Source organism: Rattus norvegicus, chromosome 3 (genome assembly GCF_036323735.1).
Source record: "Rattus norvegicus strain BN/NHsdMcwi chromosome 3, GRCr8, whole genome shotgun sequence".
In the NCBI taxonomy this organism is placed as follows: domain Eukaryota; kingdom Metazoa; phylum Chordata; class Mammalia; order Rodentia; family Muridae; genus Rattus; species Rattus norvegicus.
In genome coordinates, this window is record NC_086021.1 from 59,824,604 (window position 1) to 59,851,357 (window position 26,754).

The following is a 26,754-nucleotide window of genomic DNA, read 5'->3' on the forward strand; positions in this document are numbered from 1 at the left end:
TCCTCAGATATCTGTTGTTTTGTCTCCCTTTCCATTTCTGATTTTGTTAGTTTGGATACTCTCTCTGTGCCCGCTAGTTAATCTGGCCTAAAGGTTTCTCCATTTTGTTGGTTTTTTTTCAGTGAACCAGCTCCTGCTTTGCTTATTTTTTGTATAGTTCTTGTTTCTACTTGGTTGATTTCAGCCCTGAGATTGATTATTTCCTGCCTTCTACTCCTCTTGGGTGTATTTACTTCCTTTTTCTAGAGCTTTAAATTATCCCTTTAAGTCACTAGTGTAGGATATCTCCAATTTCTTTATTAAGGCTCAGGGCTATGTATTTTGCTCTTAATACTGAATCACGTATGTTTGGGTATTCTATGCCTTCATTTTAAACAATCTGTAATTTTGTTCTTAATTCCTTACCTATCTAACTTATTATTCAGTAGAGAGTTATTCCGTTTCCATGGGTATAGGGCTTTCTGTTGTTTTTGTTGTTATTGAAGACCCGACATATTCTGTGGTGATCTGATAGAATACATGGGATTATTTCAATCTTATTCTATCTATTGAGGTGTGTTTTGTATCTGATCATATGGTCAGTATTGGAGAAGGTTCCATGAGGTGCTAAGAAGAATGTATATTCTTTTGTTTTGGGGTGAGATGGTCTGTAGATATCTGTTAAATCCATTTGATTCATAAATTATGTGAGTTTCACAGCCTCTTTGTTTAGTTTCTGTTTCCATGATCTGTCCATTAGTGAGAGTGTAGTATTGAAATTTCTCATTATTATTGGGGAGGATCATGTGTGTTTTGAGTTTTAGTAATGCTTCTTTTACAAAGGTAGGTGGCCTTGTATTTGGAGCATAGATGGTCAGAATTGTGGCTTTATCGTGGTGGATTTTTCCATTCATGAGAATAAAGTGTCCTTCCCTATCCCCTTTAATAACGTTTAGTTAAAAGACTATTTTATTGGATATTACTATGGTTTCTCCAGTTCTTTTTTTTTTTTTTTGACCATTTGCTTGGTAAATATTTTTTCTAGTCTTTTACTCTGAGGGAGTGTCTGTCTTTGCAATTGACTTATGTTTGCTGTATTTAGCAAAATGCTTGGTCCTGTTTCTGTATCCTGTCTGTTAGCTTATGCCTTTTTATTGGGGAATCAGATATATTTATGTTGAAAGATATTACAGAACAATGATTGGTGTTCCTGATACTTTTATTGTTAGAGGTGGTAATTTATGTGGTTCTCTTTTTTTGTGTTCATTGTGAGATGGTTAATTTCTTGGTTTTTCTTGGCTGTAGTTTACTTCTTTTGTTGGAGTTGTCCTTCTTTTATCCTTTGTAGTGCAGCATTACTGGAAAGATATTGTTTAAATTTGGTATTGTCATGGAATATTTTGGGTTTTCCACCTATGGTGATTGAGAGTTTTTCTGAGTATAACAGCCTTGGCTGACATTTGTGTACTTCTAGGATCTGCATGACATCTGTCTAAGACCTCCTAGTTTTTAGAATCTCTGTTGAGAAGTCTGATATAATTCTCATAGGTCTGCATTTACGTGTTACTTGGTCTTTGCCTCTTACTGCTTTTAATATTCTTTCTTTGTTCTGTGTATTTAGTGTTTTGATAATTATGTGGCAGGAAGAATTTATTTCTCATCCAATCTATATGGTGTTCTGTAGGCTTCTTGTATGTTATGGGCATCTCTTTCTTTAGCTTAGGGGAGTTTTCTTCTATGACGTTGACGATATTTTCTGGCCCTTTGAATTTGGAATCTTAACTCACTTCTATTATTCTTAGGTTTGGTCTTTTGATTGTTTCCTGAATTTCCTAGGTTTTGGGGGTTAGGAGGTTTTTTGCACTTTGTATTTTCTTTGACTGTGTGTTAATATCTTTTATGGTATCATGTAAGCCTGAGAGTCTTTCTTCTTTCTCTTTCATTTTGTTGCCAATTCTTGCATCTGTACTCCTGTTCTACATCCTAAATTTTCCATCTCCAAAGTTGCCTCCTGTTTTGATTGTTTTATTGTTTCTCTTTCCATTTTTACATTCCCAGTGGTTTTGTTCAATTCCTTTACCTGTTTGATTGTGTTTTTCTACTTTTTTTTAAAAAAGGGATTTATGTGGTTCCTTTTTAAGGGCCTCTACCTGTGTTCTCTCAAACTTTTTTTAAGGGAGTTATTTCTGTCCTCTTTAAGGTCCTCTATCATCTTTGTGAGATTGGATTTTAGGTGAGAATCTTGCTTTTAAGGTAAGTTGGGGTACCCAGGTATTGCTGTGGTGGGAGAACTGGGTTCTGACGGTGCCAAGTGACATTGGCTTCTGTTGCTTATGTTCTTGTGCTTTCCTCTCATCATCTGGTTATATTTGGTATTAACTGGCATTACTGTCTCTGATTGGAGCCTGTCTGTGTTGTGAGTCTGGTTATGATGCACCTCCTCAAGTCAGGATATCCCTGGGTATGGAAGGGTATCTGGTGAGCCTGATCTGTGAGCCTGGCTATGTCTGCATTTTGGGTGTCAAGCTGCCTCTGGGCATGAGCTGTGGTTGAAAGCTTGATCACTTGATCTGCCCACACACCCAGTTGTGGACAGGAAGACCAAGGCTGTGTTTAAAGATGTCCTTTCTGTCTTTTTTTAATAATTAAAGGTGTAAGTTCATAAAATGCTGATTCACGAGATAATAAAAAGTGAAACTGCAGTGAATAATTGAATTGATATGTAACTAAAAGGCTGGGCTTTAGTTTGCAAGAGGTGAGCTGCCTGGAAATCTCTGGAGAGCTGTCTGGAGTAGAACAAAGGCTGTCAGTTTGCACCCATGTTTGACTTCAAGTCATTCTTTTTGACTCCCAAAAACTCCTTTCTTAGAACAAGCCTTCAAGGTGAGGCTGATCATTAGCAACAGGATAAGGTTGTTTCCTTTTTTTTCTACTATATTGCTTCTGAGGATTAAGGTCACATCATGAGGCTTCATAGTAGGTGCTATCTTCCTCACTAGGACCCAATGTTTAAAATAGGAATATTTAACCCTAGAACAGTGCCATGTGTATAGAATATGCCCATACTTTTGAGAAATCCCCAAACTTTTTGGATTGATTGCTACATATACTGATATTGAAAACATGAATATTGTTCTATTACTATGAACAGTATCAATTATTATTTCTTTTTGAAATAAATATAATGTACCAGGAGAAATTTATTACAATTGTGTCTGCATTTTTTAAAATATAGTTAGAAAGAATATTTCAGGTTGTGATGTATGACACTTCAAGTATATATAACATGAGTTACATTGAAATATATTTTTAAACGTTCATGTTAGTGTATGTATATATGTATGTTTCTCTACATATACAGTCAAATATGCTTATGTCTGTTTCATATGTATCTACATAGAGTAGAAAACATATATATATATATATTGAAAAAAGTTTGTATCTACATAGAGTAGAAAACATATATATATATATATATATATATATTGAAAAAAGTTTGTAAAACTATGTATGAAAAGCAAGCTTTCTTCTGTTCTTATTCCTGATGTGTGTAACTGATAACCCTAGTTTACTTATAAGTATCATAATAATTCCCACAGCATCCACAGACAGCTTTTAGCTTGAGAGATTGCTCAGAGTGGTACTTTTCCATGAACTACTAAGGCAAAATTATCCACTTAATAATGTTCTAGAACGTTAGACACAATGTTCTGGGGGCAGATCATTTTTGATAATGGATTGTGAGGTCATTCTTTGTCTTGCTTGCTGCTATTGTGGTGAAGTGGGAATTGAAGTTTTCTTAGTTGGTGGTAAAAATCTCAGTTTCTACCCCATTGTTCCCTGCCAGTATCTTTACCTGCTGTCCATTCTTACTGGGAATAGAATGTATTACTTATTAAGGTTCCCTTGAGTTGAGTATGGCTTCAAACTTCTTAGTCTGCCTTTATCCAGATCTCATATTACTACTGCATTGCTGCTAAACACATTCTGGGTATTTTTCTCCAATACTATTCTGCTTCTGTTTTTGAGATAAGCTTCGCAGAGCTGACCTAAGCTCAGTTTAATTTTCAACAGTTACTTACAGATTTGCCTGTAAACCTGTTTCTATCAGTCAAACTTGAAGCGAACAACTCTAATGTAGATTTTTCTTAATTCTCAATTAAAACAAGCTATTGATAAAATGATTTTTCTGACTTTCATAACTCACAGTCTAAGCCTCTGTGTTTTCAGTTAAGAGTATACAGAATGTAAGTTTTGAATTTGCAGATATTGAATTTTAGTTATGAGAAATCTAAGTTCATGGTAGACAGGCTTTTTAATCAGTTGTGGAAATCAATGTAGCTATCAAGTAATAGTAGAGAAGTAAATTTTCTTTAAATGTACAGAGCAACTATGAAGGATTATTTTAGTTCATTTCAAATTTTACATAAAATGGTCTTTTGACTGCCAGAATTACTGTACTCCCCTGGCTACCCCATTACTGGCATATCTTTTGTTAAGGGACCACTCTCCTTGTTTTTATAAACCTGGAATATTTTGATTTATGTTAAACCTTTGTGACATTATTTTTAACATTTTTAATTTCTCTAGCCATGTACTAATCAATATTTATTTCAGATTCATTAAGTAGATTTTATATCTGGTGACAAGTTTAACTGAGATTTAAGTTATAGATCTTCAAGTCCATGCATCTTATAATTTTTCAAAGGTGCATTAGCTGTTAATGAGAAAATTAATAACCATCTGTCATCTATAGATATCATGTCTCTACCAGATTAGATATTATACATTTCTCTGAGTACTAAAAACTTTTGGGTGCCTTTAATAAGATTAATAAGATCTATATAAAGAGGAATATTTAACAGTCATTGTTTTTATGAATTTGGGAATTGATTGAACTTAATTTGAAATCTTACATCTCACTCCGTGCATTAAAAATGAGTATTGCATTGAGTACATAAATAGGGTAGAGATTTATTTTCTCATTGCTTTGACAGCTCCTGATAGTGATGTAGTTCTGGGAATCTTAAGGTTGAATCAGTAGCTTCATATACTCATTAAATCCATAACTCACTAGTCTGTGATCTCTTATCTCTTTCTAGCAGAAGAAAAAAATATTTTCCAGCTCTCTTAAGTAATGCTTTACTTTAGAACTGAATCTTGTAAGTTTTGATAACAATAATTTTGTTTATCTTTCATTACTTTTCCCCAAGCTTCCTATTTCATGTGAATTATGATTCTCTTATTAAAGAACAGTGCCTGGATTGGAATCTCAGTCAACTACAGTGACTACACGCTAGGTCTTGAATGCAAAGTGTTACTGTCAATTGAAAAAAAAGCAAATGATCCCATTAGTTGTGTTTGCTCACTGCTAGGTGGTTAGCACAGCCTTCAGTTTACTGAAGAGCACTTGGAGGAGGACATGCCTGGAACGTTTCCTCTGACACTGTGCAAGCTTCCCCCAAGTATTCTGATTCTGCAGCTCTACATCGGTAACAAAGCTTCAGATTTCAAATCCTATGAATCTAGAGATAACTGATCATTTCATGGTATGGACGAGATACAAAAGTGCTCCACTTCACCCAAATGGAATAACTTCCAAGACCCTAATAGAGGCTTGAAAACACAATTAGAACCAAACTCTACATATACTATATTTCTTCTTAAACATGAACAAACACAAAAATGTTTAAACAAGGATTATAATTTTATACATATATAGTATCTCTCAAAATATTTCTACTATATTCACACATCTCTTAAATTACATGTAATGATTCAATGTCTACATGAAAAAGTGAAAGAGGTTAAATTAAATCATTGTTGGACCACAGCAAATATTACTCAGCATTAATATATTGCTAGTTGATGTGGTAAAAATAAAAATAGCAGGGGAACTTATTCTCCCACGTTCCCACTCCTTGCGATCCGAGTTCCCGACTATCTGCCAGCCTCTTTCTCACACTGTCCCCTTGGCAGGCTGTTGCCAAAACTAACATACACATCACATTCCTTGGGCTATTCTAGCATGCCCCAGGCATTCTCTTGCCTCCCTCTCCAGACAGTCTCTCTGCCAGCCAGAACTGTGCTCACATTTCCTGTAGCCCAGTAAAATCAAAGTTCTAGAAACTTGTAATTTATCAATCAGATTTATATGTTAAATTCTCAATAAACAATGATCTACATAATAAATTCACTGCCATTTAATAAAGATATAAAATGCCCACCTAGAAAAGATAAGATTGACCTAGTCTGCCTGGATCTGGATCATCCTGCTCTGTCATCTCCATCTTGATTGTCCCCTTTTCCTCCTCTTCTCTCCTTACTAGACTTTTCCCCCTCCTACCCTTCTTTCTCATCCAAGGATAGGCTTCATCTTATCCTAGACCTGCCTGGCTGCACAATGACATCATCCTACAGCTAGTTATGCAATTAATGTGATTAATGAAGTGGCTTCTAAGTAATTAAAAGGCAGATGATGTATTCAGTGTGGCTACATTACGAACAAGTTATAGCCTATATTCCAGTCAAGTGCTGTGGGAAAAGGAGATTCTGTTGATATTTCTACATATGAAATTTAATAATTTTAGACCACAGATGATCATGGAAAGTCAGTAATATCCCAACGTCACTTACATTTCACATTCAATTGGCATGATGGATGAAGCATTGTGTGTATCATTGACCTTTCATTGAATGCCTCACGGAGGATGAAGGAGAGTTTGCTGCTTAACGATTTCAAACAGGAAATATAAAATCACCAGTTAATCAAATAATTAATGATGAAATCAAGTAGCTTCTGCTCTTTAAATTTAGTAATTCATTTTTTATTTACTCATGTCAACAAAATTCAACTACGTCTTGTTTAGAGTGGACTGTGCCCTGTCAAACATATTTGAATGTGAATGTAAATATTTTATGTTGTTTACAGAATAGTTGACTTATTGAAGTCCTCTTCTAGTTTTCTATGCCCATTTATAAATGTGTTATTCTTTCCTTGCCACTGTGAAAAAAAATACTCACACAAAAGCAACTAAGGAGAAGGAGAATCAAGGCAGTGGGCACTTGAAGAAGCTGATTCCCCTGCAGTCACAAGAGCACAATGAATGCACTTATGTTCATCTCACTTGCTCCTCTTTATTCAGTCTAGGACCACGAACCCCGGAACTGGTTTCACCCATAACTAAGATGGCTCATCTACTATTGATTAATCTAGATGATCAATCTCTCCTTCCGGCATGCCCTGAAACCCATCTCCCAGGTGATTCTAGACTTCATCAAGTTGATGACACTAACCATCACAACATGACGTTCTATCTGTGCACCATGAAGTTACAAAGGATGCCAAGAGAAAATTTATTGTCATGGAAATATTTAATTGCCTTTGACACTTCTCCTTTTATTTCTTCTAATGAACAGTGAATCATTTTTTTAAAAAATGCCATTATTTTTGCAGGTAGCTTATTTCAGGTTATTATTCATGTGGTTGGAGATATTTTTCTTGCTTGCATGCTTTTGTTTTTTTCTTTTTGTCACATGGTAGTCCTTTCCTTTAACAATCAATAAATGGAGGTTATCGGTCATTCTAAAGCATGCATTCATAACACCATGTCTACTTTACTGTGAAATTACACAATGCTTTATATTTTGAACTAATATCTATTTTTAAAATAGTTTTTAAAAATTTTCTTTCAGTTTACTGTTTATGGCAAACAGTTGGAAAGCTGCATAATATTGAAGAGTGAAATAACTATTAGTCCTGTTTTCATTTTGTTTGCTTATTTTTTTAGTATTAAATATGGGGCTGACAAGATGTCCCAGTCAATAAATAAAGAACCAGTAGACCATGAAGTCTAATGTGTAATTGTGCCTTCTCTCTATGACAGACCATCTATATTATGAAATCTTAATACTGTGACTGCCTAAACAAGACCTGAACAATTCCAAAATCAGATATGAGAAATCTCATGTGCCTCACATAGACCAAGAACTAATGACTGCTGAGAAAGTGAGAATAAATCTTCCTCAAGGATGAGACTTCAATTAGTTATCTAACACCATTTGTTCAGACGTAGAAAGAAGACAGTAGGAGCAGACAAGCTGAGAGGAATCAGAAGGCTGTACTTATATTTGTTTTATTTATGTGCAACAATAATGATTTAAAGAGATTTTGCCAGGAGTTTTGGACTGAGTTGGGAGTCGGGCATAGGAAAGGGATGAGAGAAAAATGAGGTTATCAAATTATATTTTAATTAGGTTTGTAAAACCTGATTATGTTGCTAACATGATGTCTTTTGTTCAATCCTCAGATCACATATGAAAAACAAAACCTAGTGTCATGCAGTCCCATTATGGGGTTGGCAGAAACAAGCAGATTTGGGGGGGTCGCTGACCAGCCAGCTTAGCCTTCTTAGAGAACTCGAGATTATCTAGAGACAGACTCAAAAAATAATATGTAAGTACCTGCTGATCAGTGTACAAGTTTGCCCTCTGCCCCTCATATGTGCACCAACACTTTTACATGTGTGTATCCATATATATGCACATACACATTTACATGCATATACACACTCAAACAACAATAAAGTTTTTCAAAATGAGTTTGTATTTCCTGATTTGGTTCAGGCATTTTCTGAATGGGACATTTGTCAATTTTTGTTCATAATTTCAATACACACACACACACACACACACACACACACACACACATATATTGGATTTTTTATTTACTTACATTTCAATGTTATCCCCTTTCCTGATTCCCCGCCCATAAACTCACTATCTCATGTGCCCTCCCCCTTCTATGAGGGTGTCCCCCACCCATCCACCCACCCCTTCCCACCTCCCCACCTTGAGATTCCCCTACTGGAAGGTGGAGCTTTGGCAGGACCAAGGGCTTCTCCCACTGGTGCCTAACATTACTTTGTGATATTCCTTGCCATGTTCAATCTCTATCTCCTTTAGTCCACAAGATTCTTTAGTGAACAAAATGTTTCTCTTCCATTCATGGTCTGTGAGTTTGTTCAGTCACTGCAATCAATAAAAGCAGAACCTGTTTACAGCACTTTCTTGTTTCAATCTACATTGCTTATCTGAATAACTGTAATAAAACAGGACAAACAGATTTTGATGGGCAGTTTCATTCCAGCCCATCTGTTCCTCCTTGCTGAAAAGCAGGAACCTGGGCTTATTTACCCCACATTGAAGAGCTGCTTAAATGTAAAGCATGGTGATGAGAATAATGCAGTTACTTTTACATCTACCACTGTTCTTTAAACACCTCTTCTGTCTCCCTTTAAAGATGAGCCACACTGACACCTACGATGAAAGCTGAAGTGCAATTGGTAAAGGGACAGGTCTTCTGTTCATGGTGACCTTTTAGCACAGTGTGAGTGTGGTAGGTTAAAGCTTATGTCCACAATGGCAAACAGAAATTCAGACATTAGAGACACCACACTCATGCTCCAAGTTCAAGTGTTATGGATGAAAAATATGAAGTGAGAGTGTAGCTGAGAGTGAGCAGGTGGTCCGTGCAGTACCAGAACTAATCACAATCCAGGGAATAAAACTGCCTCTTCAAACCATTTTACTGTGAATTACAGTCCACCAATTAGAGGGTTCCTGGGATTGAAAGACCATGTGATTGTTGACAATGATGTCAGCATTGCAAACTGAATGGAGGCAAAAGTAAGACAGCCATCTCTTTAATTTCCTGAAAACATGCATCAATTCTGCTTAACTTAAGTAAAGTACAACGTACAGCAACCTATTTGTCATTCATGGATCATGAATTCATTCTCCAGGATGGCCTTGAACATTTTATAATATTTTATTTGAATGTAAACATAATTACTAGAGAGTAAATAATGATTTTCCTTCATCATTGATTACTCAATGCAAGATGCATTGATCTGTACAAACCTAGCTTAAAATGCAGCAGATAGGTATGTAAAGGTTTACTCAGAATCAATATGAATTAAATTTCTGCTCCCAAACAAAATGAATGAATTATAAGTCAGGATGACTATTTTCTTAACTTAGTGCAGTAGAATGCTGTCTAGAGCAATCTGTTATACCGGATTCACTGAAAACATGGCCATAGATGTGGGAAAAAAAACACAAAAAGTGTTTTGAAAGAAATGTATTTTAATGAGTGTAGATATAAATAATTTTATGTAGGGACCATATTTTGTCTCTTAAAATTCAGTTAATTAAAATGGAACACTGGGAAATGTGAGGAAAGATAAAGGTGATCTCATATGTTTGTGTCACTTGTTATTTCAGTGGCTACCCTTCTTCCTTGATGGGGTGTTTGCAGAGATCACCACGTGCATATGCTAAAGTTCTTTCATTCTGTCCTCTTCTAAATTCAGCAGTTCTGGCTGGATGGCTTCAAGTGAAGGGAAGATCATTAACATTTATGTCCTTGCTTAATGCGCCTGCTTACAACATAAAGAAAATGACAGTCAATGTACAATTCGTATTTCAGTCTCTTTGCTTTGACATAAAAACAATCTAGCTATGCTTGCTCCAGGATATTTAGCATTAGGCAGTACTTTGCCCATCACCCTTGTTAGTCACAACTGGATGTTCATAAAATCAGACAATAAAGTTTGGTGCAGATGAGATGCCATAGCGTAAACTGAGTTTTACATGAAAAGGGGTAATATTTCGTTAAAAATGTGAAGAATAATCTGAAATGATTGTGAGCTTTTGCCTTGAATTGAAAATGCCATCAGATGGTTCTGTTATGATGTCATATCCATATTTATAATTATCAAATTTGGTTGTGGTATACCTATACAGCTGTCGATGCCTTGCAAAAGTCATCATAAATTAGATTAATTTAAACAACCTTTATTGATTTCATGTGTATATTAATACGTGTGTCTATGTACTTTTATTTTATTACTTAATGTATGTTTCAAAATAGTTTAGTTAAGCATGATGGATCAGGTCTATACTCTTTATACTTCAAAGGTTCAAATGGATGGATCATAAAATTCAAGACAGCCTGGGTACATTTTGAGATAGTATCACAATTTTATTTTTAAAAAGTACTGTATTAATTTTCAGTAGGCAAAGCCTGCAGTATACCTATACATTTTTACCTTAGTAGTCTATTAAATACCCAGCTCTGCATAATAACTTAATTAGAATGGATCTTCATCATGTCTCTTCTACAAAATACCACATTGGTGAACTATATGGACATCATTATGCTAATTGGACCAAATGAGCAGGAGATAGCAACCACTTTGGTCCTACCAACAAAAAAGAAGCCCAACATTTAGGGAATCTATTTGGATGTCGGGGACAGCACATTCTTCACTTGGTTTGTTACTCTGGCCCTTATATAGAAAGCTTCTAGCTCTGTGTGAGACTTGGAACTTGAGAAGACTCTTCAAGAAGTCCTGGGTAGTACAGACTGTTCTATTACTTAGACCATATTGTCCAGCACACCCAATGATATTCATGCTACTAGTGTGGCAAACAGTTGGTGTTTGGAGCTTTTGTCAAGCCTCTGTAGGCAAATTACAGAGGAAACCTTAGAATTTTGTAGAAAGGCTCTACCATCATATGTAGACAACTACTCTTTTTTTTGAAAGACAGATCTTGGCCTGCTATGGAAGTTTAACGTTTGACAGTGGGCAATCCAGCTGTAGTGTTTCCTCAGCTGCTCATCATGAACTTGGTGTTATCTGACTTATCACATCATAAAGGAGGATGTGCACAGCAGCAATCTATTATCAAACGGAAGTGACATATGCATGATTAGACTCAATGAGGTATTGAATACACAAAAACCTTACATGAAGAAGTAGCCCAAATGTCTGTGGTTCCTTCTCCCATTAAAATGCTTTGCGCTGCATGTATGAACCTGTAACTTCATGAGACATTCCTTATAATCAGCTAAAGGAAAGAAGACTAGGGCTTGATTCACTGATGGTTCCGCAGGTTATACAAGCAGCACCCAGAAGTAGATAGATGCAACTACATCTATCTATTTTCTCAGCCAACCCATAACCGGTAAACGGCGTTCTTCACAGTGGGCAGAACATTGGGAAATAAATGCAATCATACATTTTATGTAGAAAGAGAAAAGGCTAGGTGTGTAATTCTTCACTGATTCTTGAGCTGAATCCAATGGTTTGGATCAATGGTCAGACTTGGTAACGAGTATGAATGGAAAATTAATTAGAAGAACTTTGAGGAAATATGTGGAGAGATATCTCCAATATGGGCAAAGAGCTTTGGTTCTTGGGGGAGAGTGCTCCTTCTAGTAGCCATAACAAAAATCCCACTGAACTGACAGCTCAGGTTTCCTCTTGGCCAGTTTGGGCTTCAGATGCCTTTATGCCAACAAGCTAAGGAAGAAGTAACAGTGTTAGTAGGGGTCACTAATCTGGAATACCATGGCCAAATTCAGTTACTTCTTCACAATTTAGTGAAAACAGTTTCTTTTTAGTGCAGAAAATCCTTCTTGGTTGTCAACTTGACTACTTTTAAAATTAACTAACCACCCCCCAAACACACACGCACACACACACACACACACACACACACACACACACACACACACACACACACACACAAGCAAAATGAAGAGAACACCTGAGAGAGAGATTTTTGCCAAGTTTGAAGTAGGAAGATTCAATTCTTATCAAGATTTTGAGGTAGGAAGAAACACCCTTACACTAGATCATTTGAGTTTAGAAAAAAAGGCAAGCATTTAATCCAGTTCTTGAGGAGAGAAACAGTACCTGGCAGAGGAGTAACCATGATCACTAAGATGGTTACCCAAAGAAATGTGCTTTCCCTGATGATCTCCCCAAATGTCACAAACGTAGCTGCATATTTTTTGGTAGTGGGGCTCTGAGTTGTGCTCTCCTCTGTAAAAGAAGCAGCACTATATTAAATGCAACATTTCTCAGTACCTCCCATAAAATCATTTGTAAAGTCTACATCCAGTTTAAAAATATGACAGCATTCATGTCTTTGAACTTTCATGTGTATGTAACTGAAATCAGACTATTTCCAATTTTTATGTTCGATAAATATATGACTGGCTAAATTATTGTCCTTTCTGAGATGCACCTGAATGATTTCCAGCATTTTGTAGCTTAAATGTTCTGTGGAGTCATTGTATACATTGTGTAAAATATATTGTATTAAACTGTCTTGGGTTCCAATGCATGCTCTAATAAATAATAGATGTATAATCTGTTATGAGGAGCTTACCAGAGACGACAACTCATACACAGTATGTGGTCAATTGAAAGTCTTTATTACAGCTATCTGAGACAATACCTATGTGTTCAGGAACCTAGGTAGGACCTCAGTATCGAGATAACAGGCTTTTTAAAGGCAGAAAAGTCTTCCTGATATCTCCATAGGCAGCTGATAGGGGTAGGGGCACAGTGGGCTGCATTCGAAGAAAGCAGTTTGATGCAAGCAGTTTTGACAGAAGCTAAGACTAGCAACAGAAGGTTCTGCACAAACAGGCAGTTTAACAAGGCTAAGATAAGTTAGTTAAGGCATCCTGACCTTTGATTCCTATAATAGTGTTTTTAGTTTTCCATGGGATTCTCCGTCAAGGAATTCAGATTCTAATTAAACCTGGAATGGCCTCAGCAAGAGCACAGGGATGAATTTCTGAACTGTCTAGGCCCAAAACAAAACTTTGTCATTTCCTTATAATAAAAACTACTTTCTAGAGATTAAAAAGAAGAGAAATCTTTAGGTTTCTCTGATACGCATAGATTTTGAAGTAGGACCAATCCAATAGGTTAAACGTGAACTGCTTAACCTTTTTTCAGAGTGCGTCACAGAGATATTTATGACTATTATTTTATTTTTTCCTCTGATTAGTAAGAAAAAATATCCACTGTTTTATTTTGAATGCAGCAAAAAAGCCATAGTATCATACTCTGAGGAGTAGAACATCAGTTTTTTTTTTCAACATTATATATCCCAGTCTTAGGAATGACACCTTATTCATACATAAATTCTAAGTCTTCTTTGATTAAAATCTAGTTTAGTCAATTTTTGTATTTATATTTTTAATTTAATTTATTTTTACACTCCAGATTTTATTCCCTTCCTGATCCACTTTGCCAATAGTTCCACAACCCATATCTCCTCCCCACCTACCCCTACCCCATCTCCACAAGGATGTTCCCACCCCACCCACCAGATTTTAAACTTCCTGGGGCCTCCAGTCTTTTGTTAGATGCATCTTCTTTGACTGAACCCAGACCTGGGAGTCCTCAGATGTATATGGGTTGGAGCCAACATCTCAACTGGTATATGCTGCCTGGTTGGTGATTCTGTGTCTGAGAGATCTCAGGAGTTCAGACTAATTGAGACTGCTGGTCTTCCTACAGGGTTGCCCTTCTCCTCAGCTTCCTCCAGCTATTCCCTAATTCAACCAGAGAGGTCAGCAGCTTCTATTCGAGGTTGGGTGCACATATCTGCATCTGACTCTTTCAGCTGCTTGTTGGGTCTTTTGACCCAACAAGTCATGACCAGTCATGATAGGTCCATTTTTCTGTGAATGTCCCATAGCCTCAGTAATTGTGTCAGGTCTTAGGGCCTCCCCTTGAGCTTGGTTCCCATTTAGACCTGTTGCTGGACCTTCTTTTCCTCAGGCTCTTTTCCATTTCCATCCCTGAAGTTCTTTCAGACAGGAAGAATTATGGGTCAGAGTTTTGACTGTGGGATAGCAACTCCACCCCTCACTTGATGACCAGTCTTTTGGCTGGAGGGTCCAGTAAGTTCCCTCTCCCCACTGTAAGGAATTTCATCCAGGTTCCCCCCTCTTTGAGTCCTAATAATCTCTCACTCCCCAGGTCTCTGGTACATTCTACAAGGTCCTCCAAACCTCCTTCCTCCTGAGGTCGCCTGTTTCCATTGTTTCTGCTGGCCCTCAGAGCTTCAGTCCTTTTCTCCCACCCAATACCAGCTCATGTTACCATTTCCCCTACCTCCATACCCATTCCCTCCTTCCCTGTTCATCCATTCCTAACTCCTTGTAGGTGCTTTCTTCTCCCTCCCAAGTGGGTGGGAGGCAGCCTTATTGGCCCTTCTGCTTTTTGACCTTTTTGAGTTCTGTAGAATGTATCTTGGGTATTCTGTACATTTTTTTTTGCTAATATCCACATATTAGTGAGAACACACCATGGATGTCCTTTTGGGTCTGAGTTCCCTCACTCCGGATGATATTTTCTAGTTCCATCCAATTGCCTGCAAAACTCAGGATGTCCTCTTTCTAAATAGCTGAGTATTATTCTATTGTGTAAATCAACCACATTTTCTGTATCTATTCTTCTGTCTTGGGACATCTGGGTTGTTTCCAGCTTCTGGCTATCACAATTAAAACTGCTATGAATGTAGCTCAACATGTGCCCCTATGGCATGATAGGGCATCTTTTATAGCAAAACCTGACCACTTCATTTAGCAATGTTAAATCATCTTTGAAATGTCATCTACCATGGCCAAATAATAGTACAAACAAAGAAAATCTGTGCTTTCCTAACAGTCCACACTCTGGTGGAGAGACCACTCATTTCAGTGATTAAGATATATACTATTGGATTTAAAAATCAAGTTTTCACAAATTTGGACATAGTTCACAGCAAAGAATTGATTTATTTAACTCTATTTTGACAGACTATATTCTTTATTAAACTTTTTAAGTTTCTTTGCTTTCTACCCTTTTAACTTTTAATCTGCATTATTGAAAGTGTCTTTGTTTTACTCAGTATTAGGACTTCCCAGGGTTTGCTACAATTTTTAGAAACACACTTTCATTTTCTAAGTCTAGCTACTGCTGTATGACCTCACATTGATTGAAACTCAACCAGCTTGTTAAGCCAGATGCATGACTCTGTAGATACTGCTGTCTTTCTATTGGGGCATAGATGTTCCCAAGCTTTGGCTTGACTCCAACCTTTTGGAAGGGTACTCTAAATTATGTATGTCATACCTGTTATATTTTGGAAGGACAAACATCCTTTTCATTTATTCTATGGATTTCTGTGAAGGGGCCAGTGAGTATTGTACCCGATATTGTTATCTCTCTCATCCCATCAGCTAATTACAGGACCTCTTCTTTGAAAAGGCAATTTTATTGCCATCACTGTTCTGCCTACTCTGAATCATTATTGCATACTCTGATGCATTATGGTAATGAAAGAAAATTAAACCATACTCAATATTTTAAAAAAATAAAGCAAAGAGCACTGTGATGAAATGAAATGGTTATATCTATAGGCTGGAATCTAAATGTGAGCTAATTCTTTGTCTAGGGAGAGTTTTAATGTGAAGCTTTATAGAAATAGACATAATAGATTAAGACTTTACTTAACCAGAACTGTTGAATTGGCTCCCTAGTCTGTGCCTTCCACATGTTTATGCAATTGTGTTTTTAAGTCAACGTCTTTATTCATCTGAAAATATCACCCTAGTGCTTTTCCCATCTACAAAGGCAGCACAGTCAAGCTCTGCTCAGTGGTTGGCATAAATGTTTCAATCCCTGTAAAACCATCAGAAGAAACTAAAAAGGCAGGGGACTGAAGGTAAGAAGGTCTCAATCAACTACCTCTAAATAATTCTTTTTGATATATGGAGTGAGTAAAACCTATCATTTTTGAGCTGAAAATTATATAAGCTAAAAATTGCATGGTTCTATATTGAATGTAATGCAATGAAAAGTACATGATATTTAACTGTGATAATGTCTCCTTATGGAATTCAAATTATGTCTTAATAACTATTTCTAGGCAATTAAGATTTCCTTGAAGGAATTAAATGATTTGTAAGTCACAATTATAGAAAGATAATTTCTAGTTCTATCTCACAGTTAAAGTAGAAATTAATTTTGTTAGCCCTATTTTAGGAAGTATCATAGTATAAATTCCTTATTTTCCAGAACACATTTTATCAAACTTTATAAAGAATTAATATATAATTCAATGTTATACTGTGTCAAAGTATCATCTAAATCTCATAATTGTGGAACATAGTTAAAGTAATTCAAGGGAGAAAGTCTTGTTTCCAGGATATTATATCAAGAATAATAACAATGAGAAAAGGACAGCAAGAGAATACTCCTTACAACCGTATTGGATTTAATAATATCTCTAAATCAGACAAAATTTAAAAAGTTATTTTTCTCCTGGTTTCTTTGGAGGATTTTATGTTTCAACCCCATTCTTCTTTTGTATAATTAGCTATTGGATACCTCCAAAATTATTCTTTTGCTTACGATTGTTTTGTTTACAAGGAACTTTGAGTTCTGTGAAGAATTGCTAGACTATTCCCACAGATTGCATTATAACTATCAATTTTTCTTTATCTGACCACATGTTGTGCATGATATTTCTGTTTTCTGGTGTCTTCATTTCTTTCAGTGTTTTAACAATGTCGCAGAAAATGTTTTTCATCTCTTCTAACATCTTTGTCCTTGGGTAATTATACATATTTTATTTATTCTCACAAATTTGATATCTTTCTGTCTCTCCCTCTCCCTCTCTCTCTACCTCCCTCCCCTACAAACACTATGCATGTGTACATATTCATAATCTTTATGGCTCACTACCAAACTAAAGAATAACACAGTGAGTTTTATTCTTCAAAGGTGAATTAAAGCTTTCCATATCACAGAGTATAAAAATTAGCAATATATAAAATAATAATGAATTTGAAATTACCAAGGTTCTCGTGTTTACATATTTATCCCTGGATCGCAAAAAGTAGCATACCATTATTTGAAAATGCTGTGAGACTTGCTTTTTTCCTATGTTGTGGTTTTATTCTAAAATATATTATTGTGTTGAATAGAGGTACCTTTTAAATGAAAAACGAAAAATGAGTAAGGAGAATGAGATATATGCCAAATGAGAAATGGAAATTAGCATAACAGCTTTTAAAGTGAAAATAATACCTGAAGAATAATAAATCTAAGGAGGGAAGACATATAAAACACGGAAGTACTGAAGCGGCCTTTTCTGGATACTCAGCTTGGAGGCTGCGCAGTTGCCAGCATTGACTCTGTCTCTTACACCATTTACAATGATTCTGAACATGGACTGGGGAAGCACTAATTGTCTGACAGAGATGTCTAAATATTAATGGCTCTCATCTGCGTTCCAGAAGTCTGCCCTGGCCACACTTACCTGTGTACTATGTAGATGGGTCATGTAAACCACCCCCCTAAGTTCATAAAACTCCCTAGTTTGTTTACTTTGAATCAAAATGTGGGTATTAGCTTGAATGAGAATAGCTCCCATCGACTCATCTTTGAATGACTGTTCCCCAGCTAGTGTATCTGTATGGGATGGTTTAGAGTTGTGGCCTTGTTGGAGTAGACACGGCCTTGTTAGAAGAATCATTACTCTGAGGATGTGCTTTAGAGTTTCAAAAATCCAAGCCTGGACATTGTCTCTCCCTTTCTCTTTGGTTGCCATGTGCAGGTCAGAATGAAATGTTCTCAGTTACTGCTCCACTGACATACCAGAGTGCTTCTTTTCCTGAAGATCATGAAATAACCTTCTACATTTGTGAGCAAGCTCCAAATGAAATGTGTTCCTTTACAAGAGTTGCCTTGGTCGTAGTGTGTTTTAACTGCAATAGAACAGCCATAAGTTGGTACGGGGGAGTCAGGTATTACTGTGACAGGCATGACCATGCTGTGGTTTGGAGATATATTGAAGACTTTGGGACTTTGAAATATAAAAATGCTTGAATGTTTTATGTAAGACCCAGTTGACTATCCTAATAGGAATTTGAAGACAGTAGTGCTGTAAGCAATATGAACTTTTAGTAACTAATTCCAGAGGTATTACTGCTAAAGGATATTAGCACCTGACTTACAGATCATTTTGTGATAGCTTAGCAAAGAATGTGCCTGATTTGTGCCTTGGTCCTAAAAATCTGCCAGGGGCTATCTTGAAGAGTCTTGGACTAATACCTTCCATTGACAAAGGAACTATCAAGACACCTAGGATGATTGTTCATGTGGTTATTATTGATCATTTTTATATAAATCTACAATAAGAAGGGGAAGCAAGGCAAAGAGAAATATAAAACACACAATTTTGAGGAGCAACCGAAGACCAAGAATTAATGTTGAACCCAAGTCCTCTGGGCCTGTGAATGGTAGCATAGTTGTGGTTTAAATAAGAATGGACTATATATTTGAATGCTTGGCCCCCACTTAGTGGAACTATTTGAGAAGGAATAGAGGTTTGGCTTTATTGGATTGTGGCTTTGTTCATGGAATTGTGCCAAGCTAGGCCCATTCTCTATATCTGTTTCTGTCTCTATCTCTCTCTATGTCTCTCTGTCTCTGTCTCTCTGTCTGTCTCTCTGACTCTCTGTCTCTGTCTCTCTTTCTCTCTATCTTTCTCTCTATCTCTCTTTCTCTCTCTCTCATCTGCTTACTGCCTTCTGAAGATGTAAAATTGAAGGAGTAGTTAATCTAACATTTTGTGACTTTCATTGTTCCCCCTAATTTGTCCTCAAATATGATTGATTGTTAAAATGGAAGTTCCATCACCAGATAGTGCCCAAGCACAGACTTCAGAGAATAAGGAGAGTATAAAGACCCTCTGATTGATAATCCATCATAATGGATAATAACTATCTTGTTTCATACATTGCCAGCAAGATCTAGGACTTATGAGGCCTGCTACATTGTCCTGAATAGACTGATTAAAGCTACCTGCCTTACTTTCCAGATAAGGATCTTGATTATAGATCCCATTCCTATGTCCAGCCATGGATAGAGCTGCGTGCTTTTGCTTTTTGCTTGGTATTCTGCTTTCTTTTTCCCCTGTGTGTGTAGTTTCTGGTCATCTTCCAATCTATTTTTATAATCATAGCTTTTAGTCTCTATATCACACACAAGCAAGTTCTCATCTGGGTAAAAATTTTTTCATGCAGTGCCTTTTAAGTGAAAAATCTGATTTCTGAAAAATACAATTGAATGTCTTTTTAGAAACTACTAAATAATCTACTTCATCACCCTTTAATTCATATGTGTAATATACAACTCAATTTAGTTGGTGAGATTTCCTTTTAATTTTCAATTGCACTTATTTGAAATAGGTTTTAAAAAATAAAAAAAAAAAAAACCTTTTCCTTAGAGGTACTATTCATCATTTACTATAGTCCCCAAATACTCTTAGCAAATATGTCACTATGTATTTGTTTTATTGGATATAAGAATAGACACACTTTTCATGTAAGCAAATCAAAGTCAGTTGTTAGAGATAGTTATTAAATTAATCTTCCCAATCATAACCTTAAGTTTAAAAACAACCAACCACGAAATTTAGTTATACTATCAATAAAGAATAAAAGGAAAATAGTGCACTTTGTGTGTAAGTGTTAAAAGGTTTTAAGGAGACGATATTTTACTTTGATCTTTTGCTAAAATACACCATTTATATCACAAATGCTCTTTCATGTATACTATTAATTTTTGTATTGTAGATATGCTTAACAAGTTGATTCAAAGTTTTCTCAATAAAATTAAGATTAAATTTACCAAAATATTCATTTATTTTTCTGAAAAAAATCTATATTCTGAAATAATTTTTTAGAAAGGAATGCAATGTTTTGTGATTAAATCATTATGTGGATGAACTATCATATCATGTTGATAAAAATGTTATAAAAAATTCCTCTGTTGGTGTACTGGCTAGTCTTATGTCAATTTGACACACAAAGTGTAGTTAACTGTAAGGAGAGAATCCTAATTGAAGAAGAGCCTCCATAAGACCTATCTAATGTATTTTCTTAAACAATGATTGATGCTGGGGAGCCCAGCCCAATGTGAGTGGTACCATCCCTGGGCTGGTGATTCTGGTTTCTATAATAAGGCAGCCTGAACAAACCATGGACAGCAAAATAAGTAAACAGTTCCCCACCACGGCCTCTGACTCAGCTCCTGCCTCCAGGATCCTGCCCTGCTTGGCCTCTTGTCCTGACTTTCTTTAAATATAAGCACTACTGGGGAAGTATAAGACTAATTAGCCCTTTTCTTTCCAAAGTGCTTTCATTATAGCAATAGAAACCCTAACTAAGAGAGTTGGTTTTAAATAAAGCAGATGTAAATATCTCTGTCTGTCTGTCTATTTATTTATATCTAGAATTTAAATAAATTAGAATATTTATATTCTTTGTTTGATAGTTCTATTGTGTTGTCTAAATTGTCTTTGTAAGATGATATTCTTCTTGGAAACTACATCTTCACTAGGATGTTTTTGATGTAAACAACAATGAATATTTCCCTCCAGAGATAAATGACCTAACAGCAGCTTAATGAAGAGACGCAGAATAAATCCTTTGGTGTAAAGACAATGCTACTATCCACAATTAGTGCTTTAATCCTTGTAATAGTACACATAGAAAATAAATATCATTGATGGTAAATTCTATTGTCTTGTTCCTATAATTAATATTAATTAATAATGTATTAAATATTTCCTGATTATAGGCACATATAACACTAAATATTGATTTATGACAAATCAATATAAAAAATTTGTGGTATAGTATAAACAAGGTTAATAATTTTTTATTTTCTTGTATTCTGCAAGTGTTTCCAGATACAGGAATTGACTACTATGATATTCATATTTAAAAAACACATGCTATATTCTTCAAATAAACTTTGGAAATATGCTCTTCTTTTCAGTATCTAGTTTAAATCTATTATATATGCATATATTTATGTATGAGTATGTATATATCTGTGTATGGAGTTAATAGTCACTTAATTTCATCATATGCATGATGAACCATGTAATATTCAACATAGCCTCGTGTATAAAGCTGTGTCTTATTCACATCCTAAAGGACATGGCCAGAATATGCTAGGACAAACTAAACCAACTGGTCTCTCTTTTTAAACTTACCTCAAGTAATGAGTTGAATTCAAGGCAAATTAAAAACAGCTCCAAGCTAGCATTTATTTCTAAGATGTGTTATATATGTTGAAACTTCTATATAATGTTAACCATGTGAGAATTATTACAGATAAACCAGCATGAAGTGTCCATAAATATGACAGGAATGGTAAAATGAAAGCTGATATGAAATTAAACACTAACTCACACAAGAAAATAAACTATGGGAGAGTAGAAGAGGAAAATATAACTGTATTTTTAAAAAAGCAACCTTCAGATAGGTTTGTTATGAATTAATCAATCACAGGATGTCACTGCAGGTCAATCATGCAAGAAGAATAGGGAGATTTGAGCAGAGTTTTGAGTGGTACAAACAGAGAAATATAACGAACAAGTCAGGTGAGATGATGAAATTTTATTGTTGCTGTCTTTATATTTTTCAAATATAAAAATGATAACATGCACTTCGCTGTTAAAAATGAAATTCCAAATGAGTTAGAAATAATTTACTTTATGAAATAAAGAATGTGTTATAGAAGAATTTTGGCATTAACCATGAACAAAATAGTACAAGATAAATGATCCAAAATTATTAGATATATTTTTTTCAGTGATGAAATTGTATTTCTTTATTTTGTGCTCCGTATGGGTTTTTTAATTGATTATTTTATTTATTTACATTTCAAATGTTATCCCCCTCTTCACAGTTTCCCCTCCACAGTCTCCCTATTCGTTCCTCCCTCCCCCCTGAATCTATGAGGCTGTACCCCAACCACCAACCCACTCCTGCGTCAGTGGCCTAGCATTAACCTATCCTGGGTCATCAAGGTCCTCCACAGGACCAAGGAGTCCTTCCAGTGATGCTAGATAAGGCAATCCTCTGCTACTTACCCAGCTGGAGCCACGGTTACCCCCTGTGTACTCTGGTTGGTGGTTTAGTCCCTGGGAGTTTTGGGGGTTGTTGTTGGTAGATATTGTTGTTATTCCTATGCACACCGCTTCAGCTCCTACAATCCTTGCCCTAACTTCCCAATTGGGGTCCCCACGCTCAGTCCAATATTTGGCTGTGTGCCTCTGTATCTCTATTGGTCCAGCTCTGAATGAGCCTCTCATGGGACAGCTATACCTGGCTTTTGTCAGGAAGCACTTCTTGGCATCAGCAATAGTGTCTGCGTTTGTTGTCAGCAGATAGGATGGATCCCAAGGTGGTGTAGTCTCTGGATGACCTTTCCTTCAGTTTCTGTCCCACTGTTTGTCCCTGCATTTCCTTTTGACAAGAGGAATTCTGGATTAATATTTTTGAGGTGGGTGGGTGGTCCCATCCCTCCTCATCTAGGGGCTGTGGCTGTCCACTGTATATGGTCTCTACAGGGTCTATCTCCCCTTTGTTTGTTTGTTTGTTTTATTTTGGTTAAAGTCTTCTCTGTTGTGTCCCAGAAACTCCTTGAGTCTCTGGCATCTGGCACGTTCTAATGGCTACCATCAGTTCCGCCTCCCCAACTACTACACTGCTACTTCCAAATTCTTGAACCTCTGTATGTCACCCCCTTCTCCTCCCATATCTGAACTGGTCCCTCCTTTTTCTACCCCCTCCTCTTTCCCACTACTTCACAGAGATTATTCTCTTTCCCCTACTGAGCAGTATTGTAGCATCCACACTTTGCTGTGATCTTTCTTCTTGAGTTTCATATGGTCTGTGAGTAGTATTGTGCGTATTCTGAGCTACTTTTGGGCTAATATCCACATATCAGTGAGTACATACCACGTGTGATCTTTTGTGACTGGGTTACTTTACTCAAGATAAAATTTTCAAGTTCCATCAATTTGCCTGCAAATTTCATGAAATCATTGTTTTTAATACTGAGTAGAACTTCATTACGTAAATGTGTGGGATGATGTCACAGGTGAGGCAGGTACAAGATAGAAGGAGGCCTATCATTGGATGAGAAGGATGGGCAGGAGAAAAGTTTGAAGGAAGAGGAGGAGACTGGAAAGGAAAGGAAGAAGAGACAGGAGGGACAGGGAGAGAAGCCGTCACAGGACAATATGGTAGGTGACGTTAAGATTCTACGCTGTACCTTTACAGGTTGTTATGAATGTTTTTAAGGGATGGATGTGTATTGGGTTTTGTACGTTTAGGTGGGCAACTATATCTTATCAACTGGGCCAAGGATTATTGTGTTGTGTGTTCTTTCATGTAGCGATTTAAGTGTAAGAAAGTGTGCAGTGGCTGGTCTTGGCTGGCACAGAGATGGGATGTGTGTTTCTGGCATGGAAACCTGCTTGGGAAATAGGTAGGTAGAGAGATTGCTGCCAGGCTCAGAGAGATGCCTTTGGCACTGTAATATGGGATGGAGCAGAGCAGATGAGAAGCTTTGCTGACTGAGAATTAAGATATCTAGCAGATATCTTGGGACACTGTGGTGTAGACCTAGTGGGGATAAAAGACAGTGATACTTTTTTATTTTTTATATATTTACAACATAAATGTACCCCATTTTCTGTATCAATTAGATGTTGAGGGACATCTGGGTTCATCCCAGGTTCTGGCTATTATAAATAAGGCTGCTATGAACATAGTGGAGCATATGTTTATGTTATACCACAGAACATCTTTTGGGTACATTCCTAGGAGTTGTATAGCTGGGTCCTGAGGTTGTACTATGGCCACTTTTTCTGAGGTACTACAAGACTGATTTCCAGAGAGGTTGTACCATCTTGCTATCCCACCAACAATGGAAGAGTGTTCCTCTTTCTCCACATCCTTGCCAGCTTTTGCTGTCCTCTAAGTATTTGATCTCACATTCTGACTGGTGTGAGGTGGAATCTCAGAGTTGCTTTGATTTGCATTTACCTGATGACTAAAGATGTTGAACATTTCTTTAGGTACTTCTCACCATTTGGTATTCCTCAGTTTGAGAAGTCTTTGTTTAGCTCTGTACCCCATTTTTAATAGGGTAATTTGATTCTCTGGAGTCTAACTTCTTGAGTTCTTTGTATATAATGAATATTAGCCCTCTATAAGATGTAGGATTAGTAAAGGTCTTTTATTTGCTGTTTTGTCCTAATGAGCATGACCTTTGCTTTATAGAATCTTTGAATGTCTTTTTATTTTAATTAAGTATTATAGCTATAATGCACATACTTCTTGGTAAAATTTTCTTGGATATGTTATGTATTTACATTTCAAATGTTATCCCCTTTACCCCTTCTCCAATATTCCTCCTCTACTGCTTTGTTGAGGATGCTCCCACTCCTATTCTTCCTCTCCCATCTCAACACCCTGGCATTCTCCTACATTGGGGAAACAGTACTTCAGAGGACTGAGGGTTTTCCTCCTATTGATGCTGGACAATGCCATCCTCTGCTATATACAAGAGTGGAGCTATGGGTCCCTCCATGTGTACTCATTAGTTGGTGGTTTAGTCCCTGGGAGTTCTGGTGGGGGCTAAATTTGGTTGATATTATTGTTATTCTTATGGGATTTCAAACTCCTTCAGCCCCTTCAATCATTTCTCAAACTCCTCCATTGAGGTCCCCATGCTCAGTCCAATGGTTAGCTGCAAGAATCCTCATCTGTATCAGTAGGGCTCTGGCATGGACTCACTGGAGTCATCCATATCAGGCTCCTGTCAGCAAGCACTTCTTGGCATCAGCAATGAGGTCCCATTGTCAATTCCTGATCTTAGAGCATAAACCATTGGTGTTCTGTTCAGCAAATGAACCCCTGTGCCCATGTGTTTGAAGCTTTCCACACTTTCTCTTCTATTACTTTCAGTGTATCTGGTTTTATAAGGAGGTCCTTTATCCACTTGGACTTAAACTTTGTACAAGGTGATAAGAATAGATCAATTTGCATTCTTCTGCTGACAGCCAGTTGAACCAGAACCATTTGTTTAAAATGCTGTCTTTTTTTTTTCCATTGGATGTTTTTAGCTCCTTTGTCAAAGATCAAGTGACCATAGATGTGTGCGTTCATTCCTGGGTCTTCAATTATGTTCCGTTTTTCTACCTGCCTGTCTCTGTACCAATACCATTCAGTTTTTATCAATATTGCCCTGTAATACAGCTTGAGGTCAGAGAGAGTGATTTCCCCAGCAGTTTTTGTTGTTGTTGTTGTTGTTGTTGTTGTTGTTGTTGTTGTTGTTTGGTTTTTGTTTGTTTGTTTGTTGGTTTTTTTGGTTGTTTGTTTCGGTTTTTTGTTTTTTTATTGTAGAGGATAGTTTTTCTATCCTGGGTTTTTGGTTATTCCAAATGAATTTGAGAATTGCTCTTTCTAAGTCTAGGAAGAATTGAGCTGGAATTTTGAATTTGTAGATTGCTTTTGACAAGATGTCCATTTTTACTATATTAATCCTGCCAATCCATGAGCATGGGAGATTTTCCATCTTCTGAGATCTTCAATTTCTTTCATCAGAGTCTTGAAGTTCTTGCTTAGTTAGAGTCACACCAAGGTAGTTTATATTATTTGTTGGAATTGTGAAGGATGTCATTTCACTAATTCTCAGTCTGTTTATCCTTTGAGTAGAGGAAGGTTACTTATTTGTTTGAGGTACTTTCATACCCAGCCACTTTGATGACATTGTTTATCGGGTTTATGAGTTCTCTGGTGGAATTTTTGGGGTCACTTGGGTATACTATCATATCATCTGCAAATAGTGATATTTTGACTTATTCCTTTCCAATTTATGACCCTTTGACCTCCTTTTGTTGTTTGAGCTAGGATTTCAAGTACTATTTTGAATAGGTAGGGACAACCTGGGCAGCCTTGTGTAATTGTGGCTACATAGAACGGCTTGGGTAGTGTTCCTTCTGTTTCTATTTTATGGAATAGTTTTGAGAATATTGGTATTAGGA

The 26,754-nt window shown here is 36.5% G+C and overlaps 1 protein-coding gene across 11 annotated transcripts in view; it reads left to right on the top strand.

Moving 5' to 3' along the window:
• The window catches only part of Galnt13 (polypeptide N-acetylgalactosaminyltransferase 13), a 657,006-nt gene that overhangs the window by 511,976 nt on the left and 118,276 nt on the right, over positions 1 to 26,754 (top strand). For 2 of the 11 annotated variants that reach the window (XM_039104818.2, XM_063283611.1), the window contains one exon: positions 7,125 to 25,989. The exons of the other annotated variants lie outside the window; for them this stretch is intronic. In XM_039104818.2, coding sequence (XP_038960746.1) covers positions 7,125 to 7,129 — 5 coding nt within the window. In that variant the 3' untranslated portion in view covers positions 7,130 to 25,989. Of the gene's footprint in view, positions 1 to 7,124; positions 25,990 to 26,754 lie in introns of those variants that run through there. 11 annotated transcript variants of the gene reach the window in all.